General features: G+C 44.1%; 1 protein-coding gene across 1 annotated transcript in view; it reads left to right on the forward strand.

The window, feature by feature from the left end:
* The window catches only part of LOC142503670 (vitamin D3 hydroxylase-associated protein-like), a 38,956-nt gene that overhangs the window by 15,102 nt on the left and 1,405 nt on the right, over positions 1 to 22,449 (forward strand). Inside the window, exons 3-14 of the mRNA XM_075616246.1 lie at positions 742 to 882; positions 3,968 to 4,101; positions 4,367 to 4,573; positions 5,689 to 5,729; positions 7,687 to 7,811; positions 9,408 to 9,533; positions 10,770 to 10,867; positions 12,228 to 12,327; positions 17,521 to 17,564; positions 18,007 to 18,046; positions 18,856 to 18,964; positions 21,926 to 22,071. Of these exons, the coding sequence (XP_075472361.1) occupies positions 742 to 882; positions 3,968 to 4,101; positions 4,367 to 4,573; positions 5,689 to 5,729; positions 7,687 to 7,811; positions 9,408 to 9,533; positions 10,770 to 10,867; positions 12,228 to 12,327; positions 17,521 to 17,564; positions 18,007 to 18,046; positions 18,856 to 18,964; positions 21,926 to 22,071 (1,311 nt within the window). The remainder of the gene's footprint in view (positions 1 to 741; positions 883 to 3,967; positions 4,102 to 4,366; positions 4,574 to 5,688; positions 5,730 to 7,686; positions 7,812 to 9,407; positions 9,534 to 10,769; positions 10,868 to 12,227; positions 12,328 to 17,520; positions 17,565 to 18,006; positions 18,047 to 18,855; positions 18,965 to 21,925; positions 22,072 to 22,449) is intronic.

Raw genomic sequence — 22,449 nt, forward strand, 5'->3', positions numbered from 1 at the left:
CTTTAATCTTCAGAGTGCCGGTGGTACCTCTCCTTCAGGGTGGTCAGCTGCTAGAAAATGGTTTATCTAGTTACGTCCATGAGGGCTTAAGGGTTGAGTGACACATTTTTAACATGTCTCTTAACAGGCTATTTTGCCATTTGCCTACTGCTGTCTTGTGATTTGGAGAGCAGTTATTTAAGGAAATGGGAAGCGTTGTGGAGGAATTGGAGGTTACACACAATGTGTAAAAGGATGTCAATCGTATTTCGCATTTCTATTTTTCCTCTCTTGTCCTTTGACTTGAAACAAAATATCTGAGTAACACATTTCTTACATTTGATGCTGGCAAGAGTCAAAGTTTATTGTACAGGTGCTAACCTTCTGTATGGCTCAACCAAGACAAGTTAACATGACAGTGATATTGGAGACTGGGCAGATGGTTACTGTGAAGCCCTTATTCTATAAAGTGTGTTGGCGCCAGACAAATCTCCAATTCAGTCAATGGGGTTACATACAACAGCAGTGGGCGCCTTACAGAATAAAGGCCAAAGACTCAAACTGGTGATGCTTTTATTTCTGAACAAACTTTTTTGTGCTGACACATAAAAAAAACATTTATGCCATATACTTATTTCTAGCTTCTGGTAAATGGGACAGAGGGCTGGGTTTGCCAAAATCTGCTGATTGAAAACTGGTTTGTTCAATAGGATGAATCTCACTGAAAGACATCCTGGTTCTTGATCTTCTCCATTCTTGCAGGCTCTGGAAGTAACCAAAGTCACTAACTGCGTGACCGTCTTTCTGTCCGACTGTGAGGCTCAGCTCCAGGAGGTGAAAAGGCAGAAGAAGGGTCCTTTGTATGGAGTCCCCATCTCTATAAAGGAACAAATTGGTTACCAGGTGCTTCCTCTTGTCTGCTTTATATATACACTCGCTTTTCTACTGTGTTCATTGTAACTAATATGCACACAAAAGCCACAAAGTAACTGGCACTACCAAGGATCTCAATCACAACAGATGCATGCGGAACATGTGCACAAGGCATGCAAAAGCACAATATTACTCTGAAAATCTTCACCAGAACATATCAAACCCAGCTAACATCTGGAAGGTTATCAACAACATATTACAGCCTTGTAACCATCAACAGCCAAGTAACATCACTAAGGGCGATATTACTCTGACAAACCCCATCGACATTGCAAATGCATTTAATGATTACTTTGTGCGGTGTGCTACTAAGGCCTCGGCCATGTTTACCGCTTGCTGGCGGAAGCGTGCTGAGGCGCGCTCCCGCTTAGCACTGAGCCCCTACAGCCGCAATTAGAGCAGCTTTAGTAGGGGCTCACCTAATTTTAAATTCCCCTAAGACCTGCGCTTCCGCAAGCGCGCGGAAGCGCAGGTCTTAGGGGAATTTAAAATTCCCCCGCTTGCCGGCGCGACAGGCCGGTCACGTCAGCGGTTTGCCCAATGAGGGCGAACCAGCTTCGTGACGTCCCTGGCCCGCCCCCGACCAGTGACGCGCACGCCCCCTGACGGCCCGCTGACGGCGCGTGCGGCAAGCAACCGCAAGGCCAGGGAAAGCACCCGCTTTCCCTGCGCCTCAGCACGCCAGAAGGGAGCATGGCCGAGGCTTAACTTATTAGCGAAACGCAGCCCAAACGACAAACCTGAATCTCATCCTCAAATTAAAACTAAGCAGCCAATGTGGACCTGATTTACTACAATCTAGGTTCCTAAGACTTGGTGCCCCAGCAATTGCCACTCTATCCTGTCTGCAGGCCATATCCCTAAGACCTGGAAATCTGCCAGAGTTATCCCAATCTTCAAAAGTGGTGACAAAAACTGTCACAAACTACAGGACAATCTCTCTTCTCCTAATACTATCCAAAGTCATGGAAAAATGTGTCCACTCCCAATTAAGCGATTACTATAACAGACAAATTTCCCTAGCCAATTCCAATCTTGCTTTCGCCCCAAACACTCTACCGTAACTACCCTGCTAAAAGTTTGCATTGAAATCGTGTGGAATGGAACGGGGTCAACTCACTGGTGCAGTATTCCTACTGTAGATTTTACAAAGGCTTTTGATACTGTTGATCATGCTATCCTGCTTAACAAACTCCGGAGCTCTGGAATAGGGAAGCATGCTTTAACCTGGTTTCAGTCCTACCTATCAGGTAGATCCCAACATGTGTCCATCTCTGGCTCTAACTCTAACCCCCTGGATATCACCTGTGGCGTCCCGCAAGGCTCTGTTCTGGGGCCCCTACTCTTCTCAGTGTTCATCAATGATCTCCCCACAGCTTGTCAGGAAGCCTCAATACATATGTATGCAGATGACACAATCCTATATGCACACAGCCATAGCCTCTCTGACCTTCAACACATACTTCAGTCTGACTTTTTGCGACTCGAAAACTGCGTTTCCCAAAACAAACTGTTTTTAAACACTGACAAGACTGTAACAATGATATTTGGGACCAAGACTAAAAAAATTTTAAGCTTCCAGCGACTGAGCTCCACATTAGAACCAACACTAACACCACCCTAACTCCTGTTACTAGTTTTACATACCTGGGCATATGGCTTGACTCCCACTTAACATTCGGGATGCACATTGATACCCTGACAACCAAGACCTATGCCAAACTAGGGGTACTTTACAGGAACAAATCCTCCCTAACTCTCCTGGTCGGAAAACGTATCGCACAGCAGATGCTAATGCCAATTATTGACTATGGATAGACTATGAACAGGGTATACATTATATACAATACATTGCATGCACAGTTAGAGAAGATGTATATTATAGGCTTATGTAACAGTTACAGACCAGATGTGCGAGTCTCCGGTAGGTTGTTCCAGTATATGGCTCGGCAACCCAATCCCACCTTAGCAAACTTGACACCCTCTACAATTCAATTTGTCGTTTTGTTCTCCAATGCAACTACAACACACATCACTGCGAAATGCTCAAAGAACTAGATTGGTCATCACTCGAGCCTAGGCGCAAAGTTCACCTTTCCTGTCTTGCCTTCAAATACTTTCTGGGCAAGCTACCCACCTATCTGAACAAGCTCCTCATCCCTACCACATGCAGCACTTATCTGAGATCAGACTCCAAAAGACTGTTCATGGTCCCAAGGCTCAACAAAGTATCCGGCCGCTCCTCTTACCGTGCACCCCAAAACTGGAACAACCTACCGGAGACTCTCACATCTGGTCTGTAACTGTTACATAAGCCTATAATATACATCTTCTCTAACTGTGCATGCAATGTATTGTATATAATGTATACCCTGTTCATTTATGTAACTATTTGTAACCATGTATTTGTCATATTAACTATGCCCAGAACATACTTGAAAACGAGAGGTAACTCTCAATGTATTACTGGTAAAACATTTTTATAAATAAAAAAAACATACAGGCGCTGTGTATAAAAGGACAAAATGAACATCTTCATAGTAAAACTGCGGATTGCAGAGGAATTTTAAACAAATCCTTCCAAGCATTATTGCACCAGTAATTTTAACTTTTCTCTGCATCCGCTTGGTGCTTGAGCAAGTGGTTATAGGACTGGTTTATATGCACATGAGATGCATTGAGTTCTGCGTCTCAGAACATCTCTCAGGAGCAGATGTTAACGCCACAGTCCTGGCGGATTTACCTGATTCAAAGGCCCAGGTTGACTTCAAGTGAATGGCAGAAAAGGTGTGCTAAAGCTTAATATCCATTAGCGACTTTGTCCCGAAGAGCGATAAACTGCTCCAGTTACGGGTGAACATTCTTCACCCCTAACTCGTATAACCACTCCCTCAAACATTCACTGCCTCAAGTGGAGCAAAACTGTAGCAAGGTGCATTATACATTGATGCAAAGTAAACAAAACAAAAAAAAAATCTTGCATCACTTAATGCATGTCCCCTAATAATAAAAATGCTCTACTAAATCATTTCACATTTCAACTTTCAACTTTCAGGGACATCCCAACACATGTGGCCTCGTACAATACCTCGATGAACTTGAGAAAGAGGACAGTGTCATTGTCAAGGTGTTGAAGAAACAAGGAGCAATTATATTTGCAAAGACCAATGTCCCACAGGCTCTGTTATGGTGACTACGAGAATAACCCTTTCCCTCTTCTCCCCCCCCCCCCTCCACTTCCCCAAAATGACAATAGTCGTTAAGCCACCAAATCCAGTTCTGTAATGAATCTGCAGATTTATGTATTGCTTGCCCCTCTGGTAGCAGAGGTTGAACTAATTATACTTCCGTCATGCATTTTAGTAGTTTAAATGTGTTTCTGAATGACAATGGTATCACTATGACCTGTTCTGCATCCTAATCCTGTGAACATTACTTGTGTTTCATCTAACAGCCTTGAATCCAGCAACCCAATCTATGGGAAAACCTTCAATCCCCACAACCAAGCGAAGGGCGCTGGCGGCTCTTCTGGGGGGGAGGGAGCCCTGGTTGGAGCTGGAGGGTCAATTTTGGGCTTTGGGACAGATCTGGGTGGGAGCATTCGCATCCCTTCCAGCTTCTGTGGAATAGCTGGATTCAAGCCAACCACAAAAAGACTGAGGTATGTGCACTGATGAGATCGTGTGTGTGTGTGTGTGTGTGTGTGTTTATATTCTTCCCTCATGACAACCTGTTTTTTTTTATTTTTTTTATTGGTCCCTATTTAATTCCAACCAAGTGGTGTTCTGGCCTCTGTATGATTTTTCTCCCTGTTCTGTGGCTGCTGTCCCTCTTCAGTGTATGTTGTTGCAATGTAACGCCCTTTCCTTTCTGTCTTAGACTGTTGCCTAGCAACTCCTGGTCTGATATGTGGTTTCTCCCAGGCCCCTAACTCTTGGTTTCTCCCTACTTTATTTACTGCATGTCAGGACATATCCCCTTCCTTTTTCAAGCTGCCATTGTGTGTAGCCACCCCTCTTACTGTGTTCTCAGAACAAACCATGCGTTTTCACCTTCCTCTCATGAATGTTACCTCCAAGTTATCTTATGCTTCTATTTACCCCCTCCAATAAACTTACAGGGAAAAAAAGGACTGTGTGCATTTAAAGGGGATGCTTTAACTGCCGGATCCTACTCATTAGCTACAGTGAGCCTAGGCCAGAACAAGTGTTTTGCTTTGTTCTTGCAAAGTTTGACGTTGTGGTTTCTGGTGTAAAATTTGGAAAAGATACTTGACATAAGTCATGAAACAACATTTAAGTTACGGCTGGGGAATGTCCTTATATTGAAATTACAATATCGCATTTAATAAACATGCAGCAAAATCTGATTTGCGTGATTATAATACGCTATAAACCTTTTGAAGATGGGCAGCAAGGTTAAACGTGATGTGTATTTAGGTTAACATCCCATTAAGTCACCCAGGATCTGGCCCTAAACCTTATTGAACCTTACGCTAACGGAGGAATGTCAGCCCCGTAGTCCTCCGGATTATCGCTTCGGTAACCACCTCATGGTCGAGGCACTTTACTTCAGTTCCTATCTCTTTCACATCTCCAACAGAGCAATGAATGTGGTCTACCCCTAGAAATTGAGCAAAGATATCATGATGTATCCGGTAAGGCACAAGAGACCTTGGCGTTCCACCACCATTCCCCGGCAGCGAAAAGTTGATCCTGAGCATGGATTTCTTCCAAATAATGCTTTATTTAACCCCAATCCCTCTCTGTTTTGCAGTATTCACGGTGTACGCTCTGCTCTTGATGGGTTGCTTTCAGGTAACTACTCAAATGTAATTGGGGGGCACATTAAAGACTTCATGGAAATACCTAGATCAGAAATTCCCAGCCTATTATTGGGTGGAATCCATCCTGTAAAATGGTACACAAACAAACACTCTCTGGTTTTGGTGGCTAAGGAAGAAGCAAAGAGACAATCAGTAGAAATGTGAAAAATATTCACACAATAGCAAATATTCTCGACCCACAAGAAAATGAGTGCCACATGGACAAATAGCAAGATGGTCCTGCTTTTCACTTAAAATAAAATTGCAGAATTTGAGGGACTTTGTTCCCTTTATTTTTTATTTTTTTGGAAAATTTGTAACCTTTCTGAAAGTTTACGGACAGAAGAGCACGTTTGTGACTTTTCAAATGTCTTACTACAATGAATAGGAAAGGAACAGACAGTGGCGTAGCTAGACCTGCGGGGGGTCCCCCAGGCAAAATTTTGCACGATCAGCACTTGCTGGCTGCTCGTGGGAAAGTCAGGCAAGCAAATATGGTCACCCTACAGAGCGGGCCCCAAGACAGGACCCCCAGGCTATAGGTACGTTCCTGGACAGACCTAGTGGATGTGGTCCTAAGTGGTATGGATCCATAAGCTTTGACTTGAATTGTCAGAAAGTGTGTGTCCTTTTTTTATACTAGGGGCGAACAAAGTTTTGTCCCTGCGCCCCCCTGTCTGCTCAGTCCCAATGTGTGCGCCCTCTCCCCCCGTCCCACCTGGTATCCAACGTCAAATTACGCCGCTGGGTCATAATTTGACATCACGTCGTCATGGCAAAGCGCCATCAAATGACCTCGACGCCGCATTGCCGTCAGAAGGTATTAATTTAATTTAAATGCATTGGGGAAGAACACGGGACCTCTGTAACCGCAGCACCCCCTCCAAAAATTCTCGTGCCCCCAACTTTATACAATACATTGAAATCTGTGCACAAATGGAAACACACTTGAGATACCTGGGATATATGCTAATTTGAAGTAATTTAAATATATTTTGCATATATCCCAGGTATCTGTCCTGTGTTCATTTTTTGTGCACAGGTATACCTCCACATATTGTATAAAAGTGTGGTTAAGGAGGTGTATCAGTCACTTGGGACATTGATACAATAAATGCTCTCCCTCCCTTTCCCTGTGGTTAAAGCCGACTCATTTCAAAGTTCTTTTGAATTGAGATTACACATGTAGAGGAGCAAGAATGTGATTTATATCGGGTCCAAGGTGTATTTAATTGGTAGCATTTCCAGTGTCATTCTGCAAGACAGGTGAGGGAAAGTTGGAGCACAACTATGCACAGAGAAAACACTGCAAGAGAGTGTGTGTCCCATAAAGATTTTTAATGGATCAAGACATCAAAATACAAGCGAGCCCACAGGCCCCCACCAACGCTTTTCAAGCGAACAGCTCTTTATCAAGGTGCCACCTTGATAAAGAGCTGTTCGCTCGAAACGCGTTGGTGGGGGCCTGTGGGCTCGCTTGTATTTTGATGTCTTGATCCATTAAAAATCTTTTTTATGGGACACACACTCTCTTGCAGTTTTTTTTCTTTTTTCTCTGTGCATAGTTGTGCTCCAACTTTCCCTCACCTGTCTTGCTGGAATCAATGGAGAAACGGAGGCACACACCAGAGGAGGAATTTCATGGAAGACCACACAGATGTGAGTAATTTACTCTTATACACCTTTTCACTGCTCCACATCGATATAACTGACTGGACACTAGCTAGTGGGAGTTGTTGCTTAATTTTAGTGGAACTCATCCAGGTCATCGATTTATAGTGGACTTAGGTGTTGATCTACATGTGATCATTGGTCTGTTTAATTCTGTGATACTCCAAGGATTTACACAGCGAAGAAGTTATTTATCCCAGGCTAGCATTAGCCTTTGATCTCTGTTTTAGAGCACCATACAGCCTTTTTCTACAGTGTCATTGTTGTATTTGTTTCAGTGCTAATTTGTACAGGACCCATGGCGAGGGATGTGGACAGCCTAGTCCTGTGCATGAAGGCTCTCTTGTGTGATGAGATGTTTCTGCTGGACCTGACAGTACCACCCCTGCCTTTCAATGAGGAGGTAAAATAATACTCACTATAGGAAACAAAGAGCTCCCTATCAGAGGGATGCATATTTACATCTCCATGGCTCAGTATGTAACACCAATTTTTAAATGTGCAGTGCGTTCTGGATCAATGTGTTCGAGGCATCCGGCAAAATTTAGGGCCATATTTGCCAAGTAGTTCTACTCTAAGACTCCTCTGTGATGGTAGACGCCATAGCCCATTCACTTCGTAAATATGGGCCTCATTGGGGACAAGTGTAATTCTGCAACCCAAGTAATTCATCCATATAAATTTTCTTTTCCAATTATCTACTTGTTGCCATATAACCCAGCTATATGCTGCTTGTCTCCCTAGCAGCAAAGTTATTGACTGCAATCAGGGTTGCCACCACCTACTGAAGGTCAACCCGGAGACATCTTAAAATGTTGTGCTTACCTTCAGCAGCGACGTCTCCCTGGCATCCTCTGGAATTGTTCCAACATCCTCCTGGCATCTCCTGCTGCAACCCGTCAATATGACCACGCGGCGTCACATAGCGTCCCCTAGTGGTGTCATGCGGCATAAAGTTGCCATGACCATGGGACACCTTATGGCGCCGAAGTGTCACGGGCTGTCATGGCAACGGGCATCACGCAATGCTGTGACGTCACGTAGCGTTCCCGTTGACATGGCAGCACGGCGCCATTTGACGCTGTGTGGCCATATTGACAGGAGTTATTTGCAGGAGAAGATGCCGGGAGGACTCCGAAGACACCGCCTTAACCCATAAAAACCAGTATTGCAGCCATGTGTGGATCTGACTTTACATGGGGACGGGCTTGTCCTGTTCGTTAGCACTTTGCAAAAGATGATAACTTTTGTAAAAGATCAATAATTAGGAGCAAGTGGAAAGTGATTGTTTGTGACACTATACATCCTTTCTGGTAGTAGTTTCAAATTAAGTATCCTGGAGACAGATTTCTTTCTTGGCAGTTCCAGTCTTTATTTCACAGAGGCTTAAGCTTCATATACAGATATAATATAGTCTTTGGCTATTGAGTGGAGAACTATGCATGGTCATCCATTCGGAGTTGATCTGAATAGCTGTTTTTTCGACCTATATAAACTTGGAAGGAATTATAGTGTGTGTGTGTGTGTGTGTGTGTGTGTGTGTGTGTGTGTGTGTGTGTACCTGGCTACCAGCCAAACTACACATGGCAATTAATATACCACAAAAATTAAATATTTTCCTCTTTACCACTTTTAGACATTCATGGTAGAACAATGTTAATCCACATTTTTATCTCCTAGACATTATTGTCCAGTCATACTATCAATCTATGTTGTGAAAAACGTCCCTTGTTTTTAGATGATTAACTGTTTTTTCCTAGTATTTAAAAGCAACTTTATTATACTGCTCGTGTTCGCTTGTTAATTATCGGTCTTGCGTTCCATTCTCCATGAGCTCTACTGTAGGAATGCCTCAAAACTCAAAATCCTATTACTGAGTTTTTTTGTTTTTGTTTTTTTTTATACGGCATGGACGCTAGCAAGACGATGGTGTCTGACACACATAATCCGATCTAAGGTTCGCCAATTAAAATCTGTGCTTGATTTGTTTTGCTTGCAGGTCTACTTGACTTCTAAACCGCTTCGCATTGGGTATTATGACACCGATGGCTATACTTTGCCAAACCCAGGTATGAGACGAGCTTTTTTGGAAACAAAAAAACTCCTGGAGGAAGCAGGACACACCGTGAGTTACGCAAAAACGTGTGAGCCGGGGGCAGAATGAGCGCGCTTGCTCCCGGCTGAGCTTTATATCCCCCTTTGGATCCTCCCCCTGGTCGCATCATCACCTGCTCATACCTGTGGGATGGAAAGTGACCAGGGGCGTCTAGCGGTGAGGGAGAGACTTTCCCCCGGTCATAGCGCCACTCACCTTGGCGGCTTGGAAGTAGCGGCTCAGTGAGTAAAGACACTGACTGGCACTGAGTTTGGAGCAGGGGAACCTGGTTCAATTCCCAGTGGCAGCTCCTTGTGACCTTGGGCAAGTCACTTTATCTCCCTGTGCCTCAGGCACCAAAAACATAGATTGTAAGCTCCACGGGGCAGGGACCTGTGTTTGCCAAATGTCTCTGTAAAGCGCTGCGTAAACTAGCAGCGCTATACAAGAACTTTAATATTATTATTATTATTATTATTATTGTTGTTGGGTCTTGAACTGGAGTTGAGAATAGGGTTGCCAGATGGCTTCTCCAAAAATACTGGACACAATGGTGACAGGTGCAACGCGCCATATACACACATACACACCTCACTTCTCAATGCTGTTTCCTCCTCTCCTTGGCCCCACCCCCAGGCTCCTGACACCTGTTTGGCTGCATTGGACCTCAGTCCCAGTGCTCGCAGCTGCGTGCGCTATGGTGTCCGCGGCGCGAACAAGATACAGCCTTTTATGGGGCCGGCTCAAGTCACTGCCTGCTCGAGCCTGCAGAAAGCGCGTTTTGAGAAGTCAAGAAACTTGACTTCTGCCGCTGCAGCCGAGCGATGGTCAAGGCGGTTGTTCAGCCAATGATGGTGAACCAGCCGTGAGACGTCATTGCCGCGCTCCCGACAAATCTTGTCTCTGCTCCCCCTGCCCTTCCCTGGACATGCGACCCCTGATCGCAGCTGAAACTGGTGCACCCGTCACTAGGTGCTCCGACAAGCGCATGCACGAAGTGACTGGGGCTGTAGCTGTACCAAGTAGCAGCCAATCAGGATGGCAGAAATGGCCCAGCTCTCTGCTCAGAAATCCCATGGCCCCCCACCTGGTCATTTATTTATTTTTAAACTGGACAGTGTCCAAATACAGGACAGTCTGGTTGCATACTGGACACCTGGCAACCCTAATTTGAGAACGTGCGTGGTGTCATTCAGACTATCCTAAAAGCCACGCACAGTTTACGTAGAAGTTGTCTGTTCTATAATCCCATTACCCTTTTTACAGCTCGTCCCCTTCACCCCGCCCCGATTACAGTACGTGTATGAGGAACTGTTCCTGAAAGCGTTATGTGGCGACGGAGGCGAGACGCTGAGGGAGAAATTGTAAGTAGAATGCAGCTCTTACAGGAACACATGGAGCTTTTACCAACATTTGTTGTCGGACTATGTGTAGTTTCACATGTAGAGGTGTGTGCAACGATCCTAACAGCAACTGCGACATTTAGAGGTTTTTTTTTTTTTTTTTTTTTCAATTTTACTTCCTTGCATTTTTTGTCAGGGAACAAAGCGTTAATAATGTCCCAAAATGAGTATTCTTTTTTGCAAGCTTTTAGCGAAACAAGGTGTAGCCTTATTTGCAGTCTCCTATGAACTATGTAACTATGAAGCAAATATAGTGATAAGTGAAATTGCAATGCATGTTATGCTTAGCGAATCGCTTGTGAACTCCGACTAGGACGCCAAGAAAACGTGGAAATATATATTGAGATAGACGATAGATGAAATAGAATGGAGATGTCTTGAATATATAACAATGTATTGGTCTTGCATTTATTTTATTTTTTTGGCTTTTATACACCGAGTCCGGTTTATGACCTGTGGAGAATCAGAAGTGGATTTTGAGGAGTTACATGATGCGATGTAGCAAATTCCTAATGCAGGACTCTTCATGTATTTAAACTCTGCCACGTCCGTGGTGGTATACAGTCCTCTCGCTAATGTAAAGTTAGACCCTATGGCTTAGTCCCCTCTGCACGTCCGTCTTGCGGCGCGTGCAGAGCGCTATACTGCGTTCTGGGGGTGTGGCCAAAATGGGCTGTGTGGGCGTGGCCATGACACTGGCCAAACTAAAAAAAAAACCATGCCCCGCGCGCTTCTGTGACACACACGGAGCTCAGCAGACTTCTCCCCCCCATGCCTCCCTGGCTCCCTGCCACACCACGTGACGCCACTCGGGATCACAAACTGGCAGTAGCCACTGACGCGTCACAGTGCGCAGGGAGCGCGGAGGGACCGGGGACAGCCACGGAGCAGGTAAGGGGCTGGTGAAGCGCAGGCACGTGCTGCCGGCTGCACTGGGGACCTAGCCTTAGACACAGGCTTTTTACATCTGCATCTAAATCAGCGGTGGGCAACTCCAGTCCTCAACCTGGCCTGTTGGTGGCCCTTGTGGACTGGAGTTAAACACTTTTCTGGAGGGTGATACATAGCCTTCCATATTTTTTTTTTGAAGTCCTAAATGTTGGACAGTGGATACGTGGCACGTTTTTCCCAGCACAGGGACAAAGACATTAAAGAAAGCCATTGAAATGTACGTGGGCCAGATACAATAGAGGCCTAAAGTGGGAATACAAGCTGACAATGAAACCTATATTACAGTAAGTGAGGGAGGAGACCAGGCTGGGAGGTCACATGTTGGTGGTGGTTTAGGTGTTTTTTATGTTGTGTTTTTTTTCCATCCCAGCAAAGGTAACATTGTGGACCCGAATCTTAAGGAGATGTCACTTATTTCTAACATTCCTCGTGTCGTGAAGAAGATTTTAGCTTTCATGCTGACACCCTTGGTGAGCAGAACTTTCCCTTTCACCGGAATTTCGGGAAAATGGCAGTATATAAAGTCAAATTGTGTTGCATAGTTAATGAGGTAGAAAGACATGCGTCCATCAAGTTTAACCTATGCTAAATTTAGACAACAGATACTTATCCTATATCAATACTTACTGTCTATTGATCCAGAGGAAGGCTAACAAAACCCCAGTGTCATATCATTAGATGATATCTCATAAGGGAAAAAATAAATTCCTTCCTGACACCAAGAATTGGCAATCGGATTACTCTCTGGATCAACATCCTTCCCATGTATACTAACTTGGTATATCCCTGTATACCTTTCCTATCTAAAAAGATGTCCAACCCATTTTTTTTAACAAACCTATTGTATCTGCCATCTCCATCTCCATGGGTAATGAATTCCACATTTTAACTTCCCTTACTGTAAAGAACCCTTTCCTTTGTTGCTGGTGAAATATCCTTTCCTCCAACCTTAAGGGATGGCCCCAAGTCCTTTGTACTGTCCTTCGGATAAATGGTTCTTTTAAAAGCTCTCTGTACTGTCCCCAAATATATTTGTATATACTTATCATATCCCCTCTTGGACACCTTTTCTAATGTAAATAAATCTAATTTAGCTAGCCTCTCCTCATGTTAGATTGTCCATCCCCTTTATTAATTTGGTGGCTCTTCTCTGAACTCTCTAGTTCAATGTCTTTTCTTAGGATTGGTGCCCACAATTGTATTCCATATTCAAGGTGTGGTCTTACTAATGCTTTGTAAAGGGCATCATTATGTTTACTTCCCTTCCAGCCATTGCCCGTTTAATTCAAGATAAAATATTGTTTGCCTTTGCAGCTACTGCATTACTTTGGGCACTATTGGTAAGCCTGCTGTCTACCAGCACTCCTAAATTCTTCTCCAAGGATTCCACCAATTTATCCCCATTTTAATTTGAAAGTCGCATATTTATTCTTTCCAAATGCATAACCTTGCATGTATCTGTATTAAACCTGCCCAAGTTTCCAGTCTCTCAAAGCCCTTCTGGAGAGAAACTACATCCTGCTCTAATTCTACTACCTTACACAATTTAGTGTCATAAGCAAAGATGGAGACTTTGCTCTCTGCCAACCCCAAGGTCATTAATAAAAAAGTTAAAAAGCAGAGGTCCCAGTACCCCTGAGGTACTCCACTCATGACTTTAGCCCAACCTGAAAAGTTCCATGTATTACAACCCGTTGTCTATCCTTCAACCAGTTTTCAATCCAGGTGCATATATTTTTACTGAGTCTAATTTGCTTTATTTTGCACACCGACCTCTTGTGTGGAACTATATCAAAAGACTTTGCAAAATCTAAGTAGACCACATCAACTGCATTAATCTGGTCTAAATTCCTACTTCCTCAAAGAAAAACTAAGGTTCGTTTGGCATGATCTAACCTTCATAAATCCATGCTGACTATTGCTAATAATTTTGTATTCCTGAATATTATCCGTATTAAACCTTCAAGTAGCTTCCCTACTGTTGAAGTCAGGCTTACGGATCTGTTATTCCCCGGTTGTGATCTAGCTCCCTTTTTTTTAAATCTAGGCACCACATCTGCTTTACACCAATCTTGTGTTTCTGAGCCTGTGCAAATGGAGTCCTTGAATAGTAAATGTAATGGTTTGGCTATTACTGAACGTAACTCCTTGAACTCTTGGATGTATGCCATCGGGGCCAGATGCCTTATTGACTTTAATTTTATCACGCTGCCTATGAACTTCTTCCCCAGTTAACCAATTGTTCATTAATATAGAGGTTGTGGCTTCTTCCTGCAGCACTATTGAAATTGGTTCTTCCCTGGAAAACAGAGGCAAAGAATTTGTTTAATATCTCTGCTTTTTCCTTATCTCCAATAATCTGCTTGACCATATCACACTGAAAGGGTCTTATATTTTTCTTGATTTTTTTGATTTTTTTTTTTTGTTAAGGTACTTAAAGATCTTTTTAGAGTTGACCTTACTTTCTATTGCAATCCATTTTTTCATTATACATTTTTGCTAATGTAATTGCCCTTTTGCAATTTTTGTTACATTCCTTATAATTCTGATACGATGCCTCTGCCCCTTCTAACTTGACGAATCTAAATGCCTGCCTCTTTTTCTAGTTACTGTCCTACCTGTTTATTTAGCCACATTGGTTTTGACTTATTTCTTTTATACTTATTACACTAAGTATGCTTTTCTAACAATGTTTTAAAGACTGCCCATTTATCTTCTACATGTTTCCCTGCAAAAACATCATCCCGATGTATTCCTTGTAGATTAGTCCTCAGTTTATTAAAATTTGCCTTTCTGGCACGCACGCAGCATCGACGGGCATTTAAGTTCTATGAATTGGCTCCAAATACCCCCGCGGCCGGTGGGATCGCCAGTAATGCCTTTAAGGACATGAAAACTCAGCCTCCCCCAGCACCCTGTTTCATTGTGAAAATGGGATCTCCTGCAGATGAAAATCAAGATGGCGCTGGCATGCGCACCTACAACACCAGCAGCCTGAAATTCCTCAACAAGAGAAACTTTAATCAACCTGCCCAGGAAGAAGACTAGGAAGAGAACACCCAAATCACCCCAGAGGCAATTACACTGTTTAAGGAGATGCAGGGTTTTTTTTCCAAGTGACCCTGGATAAAGCTGTTGCAGAGTTGAGGTCAGATTTTTTTCACCGACAGCCCTGAACGCAGCTGGAGATTAAACTCGAAGAGCCAGGGTTCAAAGGAGAATGAGCTGTTCAAACAACGATGGAATAAGAAGCTTGAAAGATGACATGGACGATCAGGAAAACCGGGAAAGACAGAACCTCCGGGTAAGGAATATTCCAGAAGAAATTGACCCAAACGACCTGCAACCTTATCTGCTAAAATTATTTACTCAAATAGCCCCGTCTCTTGTAACAAGCAATTTGCATATGGACAGAGCACACTGTGCCTTGGTTACAAGATTCGCGGACTCCCAGAAATCCAGGGACGTGTAATTTAACTATTACACTACGAAGGAGAACATTTTAAGGGGCTGCAGGAATCCAGATTATTTGGACTTTGAGAAATCTAAGATTCAGATCTTCTAAGATCTTTCCAGATCTTCAATCTCAAGACTAAGAAACCTCCAACCAGTCACAACGGTGCTACGAGATCAGCTACAGATGGGCTTTCCCATTCCGACTTGTCGTAAATAAAGAAGGGAGGCAAATTTCACCAAGATACCTTGAAGAGGCGGAGAACTTTTTTAAAAGCTCTTGGTTTACATGAGTGGCCGACCACAATCGCAGTGTTCCCCAAGAACCGAAGGAGCGTCGGAAGAGTCACAACAAGGCGGAATAGGCGACTGTCCAGATGTCCCTGAATCCGTTCACTTGTTTTGTTACTGTAGAGGCTTTTCTCTCCACAGTTGTTGTTGTTGTTGTTGTTGTTGTTTGATTTGAAGTGAAGTTGGCGGGACAGAATTTATGGCCTGTGGTGAACTTCTTTCCTCGACGTCTTGAATATTTTGCTTGGCGCGCTCTGGTCCTGTGACCCGCGAGGAGAATAAAGGTTTTATAAAGGAAGGAGACATTGGATCTGTCGCAATGTCAATCTGCTTAAATTCTTTGTAGGTGGACTGACTCTATTGACTGTTTTTTATGGCTCTATACTGCTCCCCACTATTATAACTATAGGTTTTATCCCCCCCAAAAATTTTTTAAAATTATTTAGAATGAGGTCATGTTGCATTTTGTTATGCGGATTTTTTTTATATAAGAGGGATAGGTAATTAGAAGTTAAGTTTTTTGGAGGTTTGAATATAAAAATGTCCAATGGATTTTGGAGGTCCCCAAGGCTCATGGGCCCCCCCTATCTGGGTTTTCATTAACCTTTGATATTGGTCCAGTGTAGGACCATTAGTTAAAAAGTACTAGAATGGACAGGAGGTCCATTCCTTCTATATGGTTAGTGGGCTTCTGCTTTGTTTCCCCTAATTTTTTTTTCTCCCCCCCCCCCCCCCTTCCCCCAAGTTGTTAAATTCAAAGGAGACTCTCTCTGAGAGAATTTAAGAAGATGCAAGCGGATATTTTATTCCTTCAGGAAACACATTTTAACAGCTAGGACCCTTGTAACATTTTTCGCGGTTCTTACCCGTTGGCATACAATTTTTCCTATTCCAAGAAGAAGAGTAGCCATCTTGTTAAAATATGATTTTCCATTTCAATTGGAAGAAGTTAAAAGGGATAAGGAGGGCAGATTTATATTGGTGAGGTGCCTCTTGTCAGGGGTTAGATTAACTTTAGTTAATATAAACGCTCGAAACGATCAACAAACGGAATTTCTGAAATCAGTCTTGGAAGATATTGGGGTCCACCCCCTCCCCCAATGGCACATAATATTTGGAGATTTTTATTACCAATACACTCCGGATTGGATTTCACAAATCCGTTAATGGATTGTATCCAATGGCTGAATTTGAATCTGCGCAAATTAAAAACGACCTGATCCGTCTGCAGATTCAACACTGTGAAACGGATTTTAGGGTGGGAATGGGATAAAATCCAGGCAACGGATTGGGCGGATTCATCCATCTCTACCTGTTTGTAGTCTCTGCAGGAAAAGAAATGAGAGCAAAATCAAAGAAAATAGAACGATTTTGAGAATTTCTTGCGAGTTTACAATGCACACTTTTTTATTATATATTTTTTAACGCTTACCAAAGTTTTCTGGGAAGTTAGCTGTCTTCTTGAATTTGTTTTACAAAAAAAAAATTTTTTTGTACATTCTCTGACTGCATTGCACTGATCTTCTGCTAACACCTTCATTGTCAGAGGGGTGTGCAAGTCTTTGCGTGGTGACGTCCCACAGGGGGCTCTTTGCATGGTGACGTTCCGTGGGGGCCTCTTTGCATGGTGACGTTCTGTGGGGGCCTCTTTACATGGTGACGTTCCGTGGGGGCATCTTTGCATGGTGACGTTCTGTGGGGGCCTCTTTACATGGTGACGTTCCGTGGGGGCATCTTTGCATGGTGACGTTCCGTGGGGGCCTCTTTGCATGGTGACGTTCCGTGGCGGGCTCTTTACATGGTGACATTCCGCGGGGGGCTCTTTGCATGGTGACGTTCCGTGGGGGGCTCTTTGGCACCAACGGGATTCAGTATTTAAATCAACAGGTTTCTTGTCATGAATATTTTTTTTTCTCCAGTTTCCAAGGGTTGCCAGCTCTTTGAATGCATTGTGTGGATCCAGGTAAGACACGGAACATAAACCTATAACTCTAATGCTAACGGCAGACCCCTATTCAATATAAACTGAAGCCCACTGCAAGTAGATGGGAATAAAACGTTCTCCTGCACGGGAAAGATGAGTTTGCAGCATATTGAATAAGGATGCTGGGCAGTTTAGTTGAATTGTATAGAAACCATGCAGCGCTTTCAGACGTTAGCATGCAAATAAATAATTGCAACCTTTTTAACTGTCACAGGGGCCTGAAACAGATTTATGTAACAGAGAACAATTACAGGGTGATGCAAAACACTGAGGGTTATTGGTCATGATTTCAATGTAATAAAGCAGTTAAATCATGTTTTGATGGTCACATTTCTAATTGGTCTGTAAATGATGTCAAATTCTCCAGATTTGACTTCTCACTGCTCCACTTACCCGCTTTTTTTTTGGCCACGTTGTTTAGTTCTGTGAGGGAGCATTGGCTGCATCACCAGGCAGTACAGGTACAGTATGCACATGTCTCTCCATAGCTGCTCCGTGTGGATCTTGCTTGAGAATTATCGATTTCCCCCCCCCCCCCCCCCCCTGTATCCAACTCTCCAAATTTACGCTGTGACTTTAAGGCCATTACTTCTCAGTCTCCTGGCTACAAGAATAAAACAAAGCTTGTGCAGAAAACTCCGTGACCACTTTATGAATGAGAACTCTCCTATAGATGTAGCTAACCGTATTGTCTCCGGTGCTGCCGCCATCTGACACTGGAGGTTTAATGGTGCGGGGTCCCATTCGGGAACATGACAACACCCCACCCCCCCTGCAGCACGATCGCGGCAGGCCCTGTCTCCGGTGCCACGCAGACGTTTGATTCAACGCAGAACCATGAACAGTCTGGCTACATCTGTATTTCCTGATTAAAAGCTTGCGCTGTTTTTGCAGCCTGCGCATCTGTTGGTTTCTTTCTGCTTTTGTGGCAACTTTTCTTTAAGCTGCTAAAAACCTGCCCTTCCTAACCACAAACATGTATAGTGTGAGATTGTCACTTGGCGTACACTTCTAAACTGTCTTCTTCATTAATACCATTTTGATAGTGTGTGAAACCACTCAGAATGTGTGTGTACACTGTACAAAGCACTGAGATAGGCACATGTTGCATTCTGCATGTGTTCCCTATAAAATTGTAACATTCTGATTCCAAATATCACTAACAAATTGTAAAACATATTCCTTGATCAAGTAAATATTACTTTCCCAGTTTTTTTTTTTTATAACGGCTGTAATTTTCTTTTATAATAAAGCACGTTTATCTTTTCAGGAATACCAGAATGAATTCATTGCTGAATGGAGAAAGCTGAATTTAGATGTGATTCTTTGTCCTATGTTGGGCCCCGCCTTTAACGCAGGCTATCCTGGTCAACTCCTAGGTATTTTAATCCGCTGCCTGCTCTGTGTACAATATAGGTTTTATAAATGTCATTTCTTCCACATGTCAGTGTGTTTTGTGTATACATAAGGTATCTTACATTTGACAGACCTGTTGGCAGTGAGGTTTATGCTACCCACGTCCTGGTGGAGTTTTGATACAGGCAACAGTGACATACAGTACTGTACTTGCATAGTAGATGTATACAATATACCAGGGGGTCAGCACACTATTCTCCATTTATGGTAAGGTTTTTTGTTTATTTTTATAGTTATGTATTTTGCTATTTCTGTATACACGTATATTTTGGTGATCATTTGAGTCTTTGTCACACTTCGCAGCTACTAGAATAGGCCCCAAACACTTTAGAAGCGGATTAGCATGCTTTGCTATTCTGTAAGCCCTTATCGCATGCCCAAACCACGCATAAATGGCTTATTTAGAAGCGGTTTCACTCCGGCTTACACAACCCAATCGGTTTGTCAAAAAAGCCTCTAACTTGCACTTTTTGTCACACAATTGCTATTCTAGTAGCTCTTTTATACAAACCGCTTAAAAAAAGTCACTTTTTTTTCACACCAGGAGGGTGACATTGGTATTACAGGTTACATCCAGAGCCTGAAATATGGGTTTTACACTCTCGGCCAAACCCATAAGGCCTGGGACATAGTGCCCCAAACAGTGCTGAGGCGCGCTGAGGCTCAGGGAAAGCGGTGCTTTCCCTGGCCTTACACAGCGTGCCGTCAGGGGCCGGGCCAGTGACGTCACGGAGCTGGTTCGCCCTCATTGGGCGAACCGCTCACGTGACCGTCCCTGCGCTCCGGCAAGCGGGGAAATCTCAAACCTCCGTCAGACACACGCTTCTCCAAGCGTGCTGACGCGTGCGCGAGCCCCTGCTAAAGCCGCTCTCATTGCGGCTGCAGGGGCTCAGTGCCGAGCAGCAGCACGGTGTCCCAGGTCTTAGTCAGACTTGGGATGGAGTTACCACACCCTCAGAACCTCCCATTTCTAAAGAAAGTACAATCCGGGCGTTTTGGCTCTTACACCGGGCGGTGTTTTTTTTTTTTTTCCAGAAGCGGTTTTGAAAAGGCGGTTTGCAATAGAGAATCAGGTTTTTTTTTTTTTTTTTTTTTCATTTCATTCCGCTTCTTGTGAACATGACAGAACCGTGCGGTTTGGCAGTGACCACATCAGGACTGTGATCCTATTACAATATTGGATTTAATATACAGCAGGGCCCTGCTTTACAGTACTCTGCTTTACAGCGTTTCCCAATGTATACCCATATTCATTAGGTTTGGCGCCTGTTCCGGTTTTTTTTTCGGCATGAGGCGCTCAGCAGCTCAGTATCCGGCTGTCACTAAGCATCAGTTTTAGTGTGTGCGCAACTCCTTGTCAGAGAAACAGCCAGTTTCCAGCTCTGCATCTCTGTTTTCAAAAGGTACAATACGGTACCGCAGGGCCTCGCTTTAAGGCGATTTCTGCTTGACAGCGGCGGCCTGGAAAGGAACCCGCTGTATGAGCGGGGCCCTGCTGCACCTTTTTGGACACCTTACTTGGTGTCCTGGTATTAATTGGTCCTTCATCTGCTCGTTTGCTTTGATTTGATACTATATTTCATGGTTTTGAGAGAAACTATCGTTGGCAATTGCCAATCTTCATTGATTTTAAATGATTGAAGGATACCTTTTTTTTTTTTTCCTATACATCAGAGGTGCTCAACTGCAGTCCTCAAGCCCTTCCCCATCCAACAGGACAGGTTTTCAGGATATCCCTGCTTCAGTACATGTGGCTCAGTCAATGTTAAAAAAGAGACTACTGAGTCTCCTCCAGAGCTCAAACCACTAGTACCCAACCTATAAAATATATCTGATAATCCATAAACACTGAATAATAAAATAAATGTCCACTTAATCACAGTGATGGAGACCTGCCAAATAATGGTTCAATGTGACTTGATGGTGATCACAGATAGCACTGTGTCCTTATAATACAAGGGAACGTCAGCAAGGTAGATTCTCCCACATATAAGCAGCACAATGTCATTAGTAAGGATACTTGTAGTACTCAGTCTGACTATTCAGGACTCTTCTGCAGCGTGCATCTCCACTGATGATGAATAGAAAGACAGTTCCTGTTCCACGTGGATAAGGAACCGGAAGAGCACAGCAAACGTAAAGCGGGGACCAGACAAAGCTGCTATTAAAAATGAGGTTTATTCATATAGTAAACATAACAGCCTGGACAGGAGGAGGTGGTATCGCTCTTGCAGCTCTTTATCAAAGAGTAAAATACTCATGCACAAACTTCCTGGATATAGGTAGGGACGTAACTCCGCCCTCAACATTGCGTCTCAGTCAGAATGAGCCTCTGATCCATCTGTGCTGAAGCAGGGATATCCTAAAAACCTGACCTGTGAGGGGGCTTGGACTGGAGTTGAGCACCGCCGCTATACATTACCAGTTGGGATCTTGGTGATGTTACATTGTGTCCATTAGAGCAGGGGGGCGCAAACTTTTTTCCCTGCGCCCCCCTGACGGCTGTCCCCTCGCTCCCGCGCCCCCCCCCAACCCAATTTACCCGCGCTCCGGCGTAATGACGTCACGTTGCCATAGCAACGTGACGTCACATGACCTCGCAGCGTCATTTTGACGCCGCGTTGCCATGGCGACGCCGGGAGGAAGCCGCCGGAGCCACGGGTAAGTATGGTTTACAGAGGCCCTGCAGCTCCCCCGGCACTTAATTTAAGTGCCTTCGGGAAGCGCGCGGGGCCTCTGTAAACCCCGCGCCCCCCGTCGGCAGTCTCGCGCCCCCCCTGGGGGTCGCGCCCCACAGATTGCGCACCGCTGCATTAGAGGATAGCTGAATACACTGACAGTTATTAATGTGACATGATGAATGACGCCTTTATACACAGACTCCCGCGGGTCTCGCGGTTTACGGGACACGTTTCCTCTTTCAGCTACGGTTTCCTGGACCATGTTGTACAATGTTCTGCAGTTCCCTGTTGGTGTTGTACCTGTCGGCTCTGTCACTGAAGCAGATGAGGAGGCGCTGAAGCATTACAAAGGTCACTTTAATGATCATTGGGACAAGCTTTTCAAGAAGGTACTGTACATACGGTATATGCACATTAAAGAGGCAGTCTCTCCTAGAACCAAAGAAGTACTGCCAGTGACCTGTTTTTAAAAGTTGAAATGTATCTGATAAAATATCTTATCTATCCATCTTCAAACAAAAAAATTACTTTGTTTTTATGGTGATTGTATGTGTCCAGTATTGCTTCTCTCAACATAGTGACCAGACTGGCTTGGGGGGCCGTGGGATTTCCCTGAGCAGGGAGAGAGCAGGGCTGTTAGGGGGCTGGGCAGCTTCCTCCCCCTGATTGGCTGCATTACCTAGCAGCACCCAATCAGGAGGAGGGGTCAGTAGCCTGAGTGGGGCCAAGGAGAGGAGGAAACTGTGTGTGTGTGTGTGTGTGTGTGT

Source organism: Ascaphus truei, chromosome 10, assembly GCF_040206685.1.
Source record: "Ascaphus truei isolate aAscTru1 chromosome 10, aAscTru1.hap1, whole genome shotgun sequence".
In the NCBI taxonomy this organism is placed as follows: Eukaryota; Metazoa; Chordata; class Amphibia; order Anura; family Ascaphidae; genus Ascaphus; species Ascaphus truei.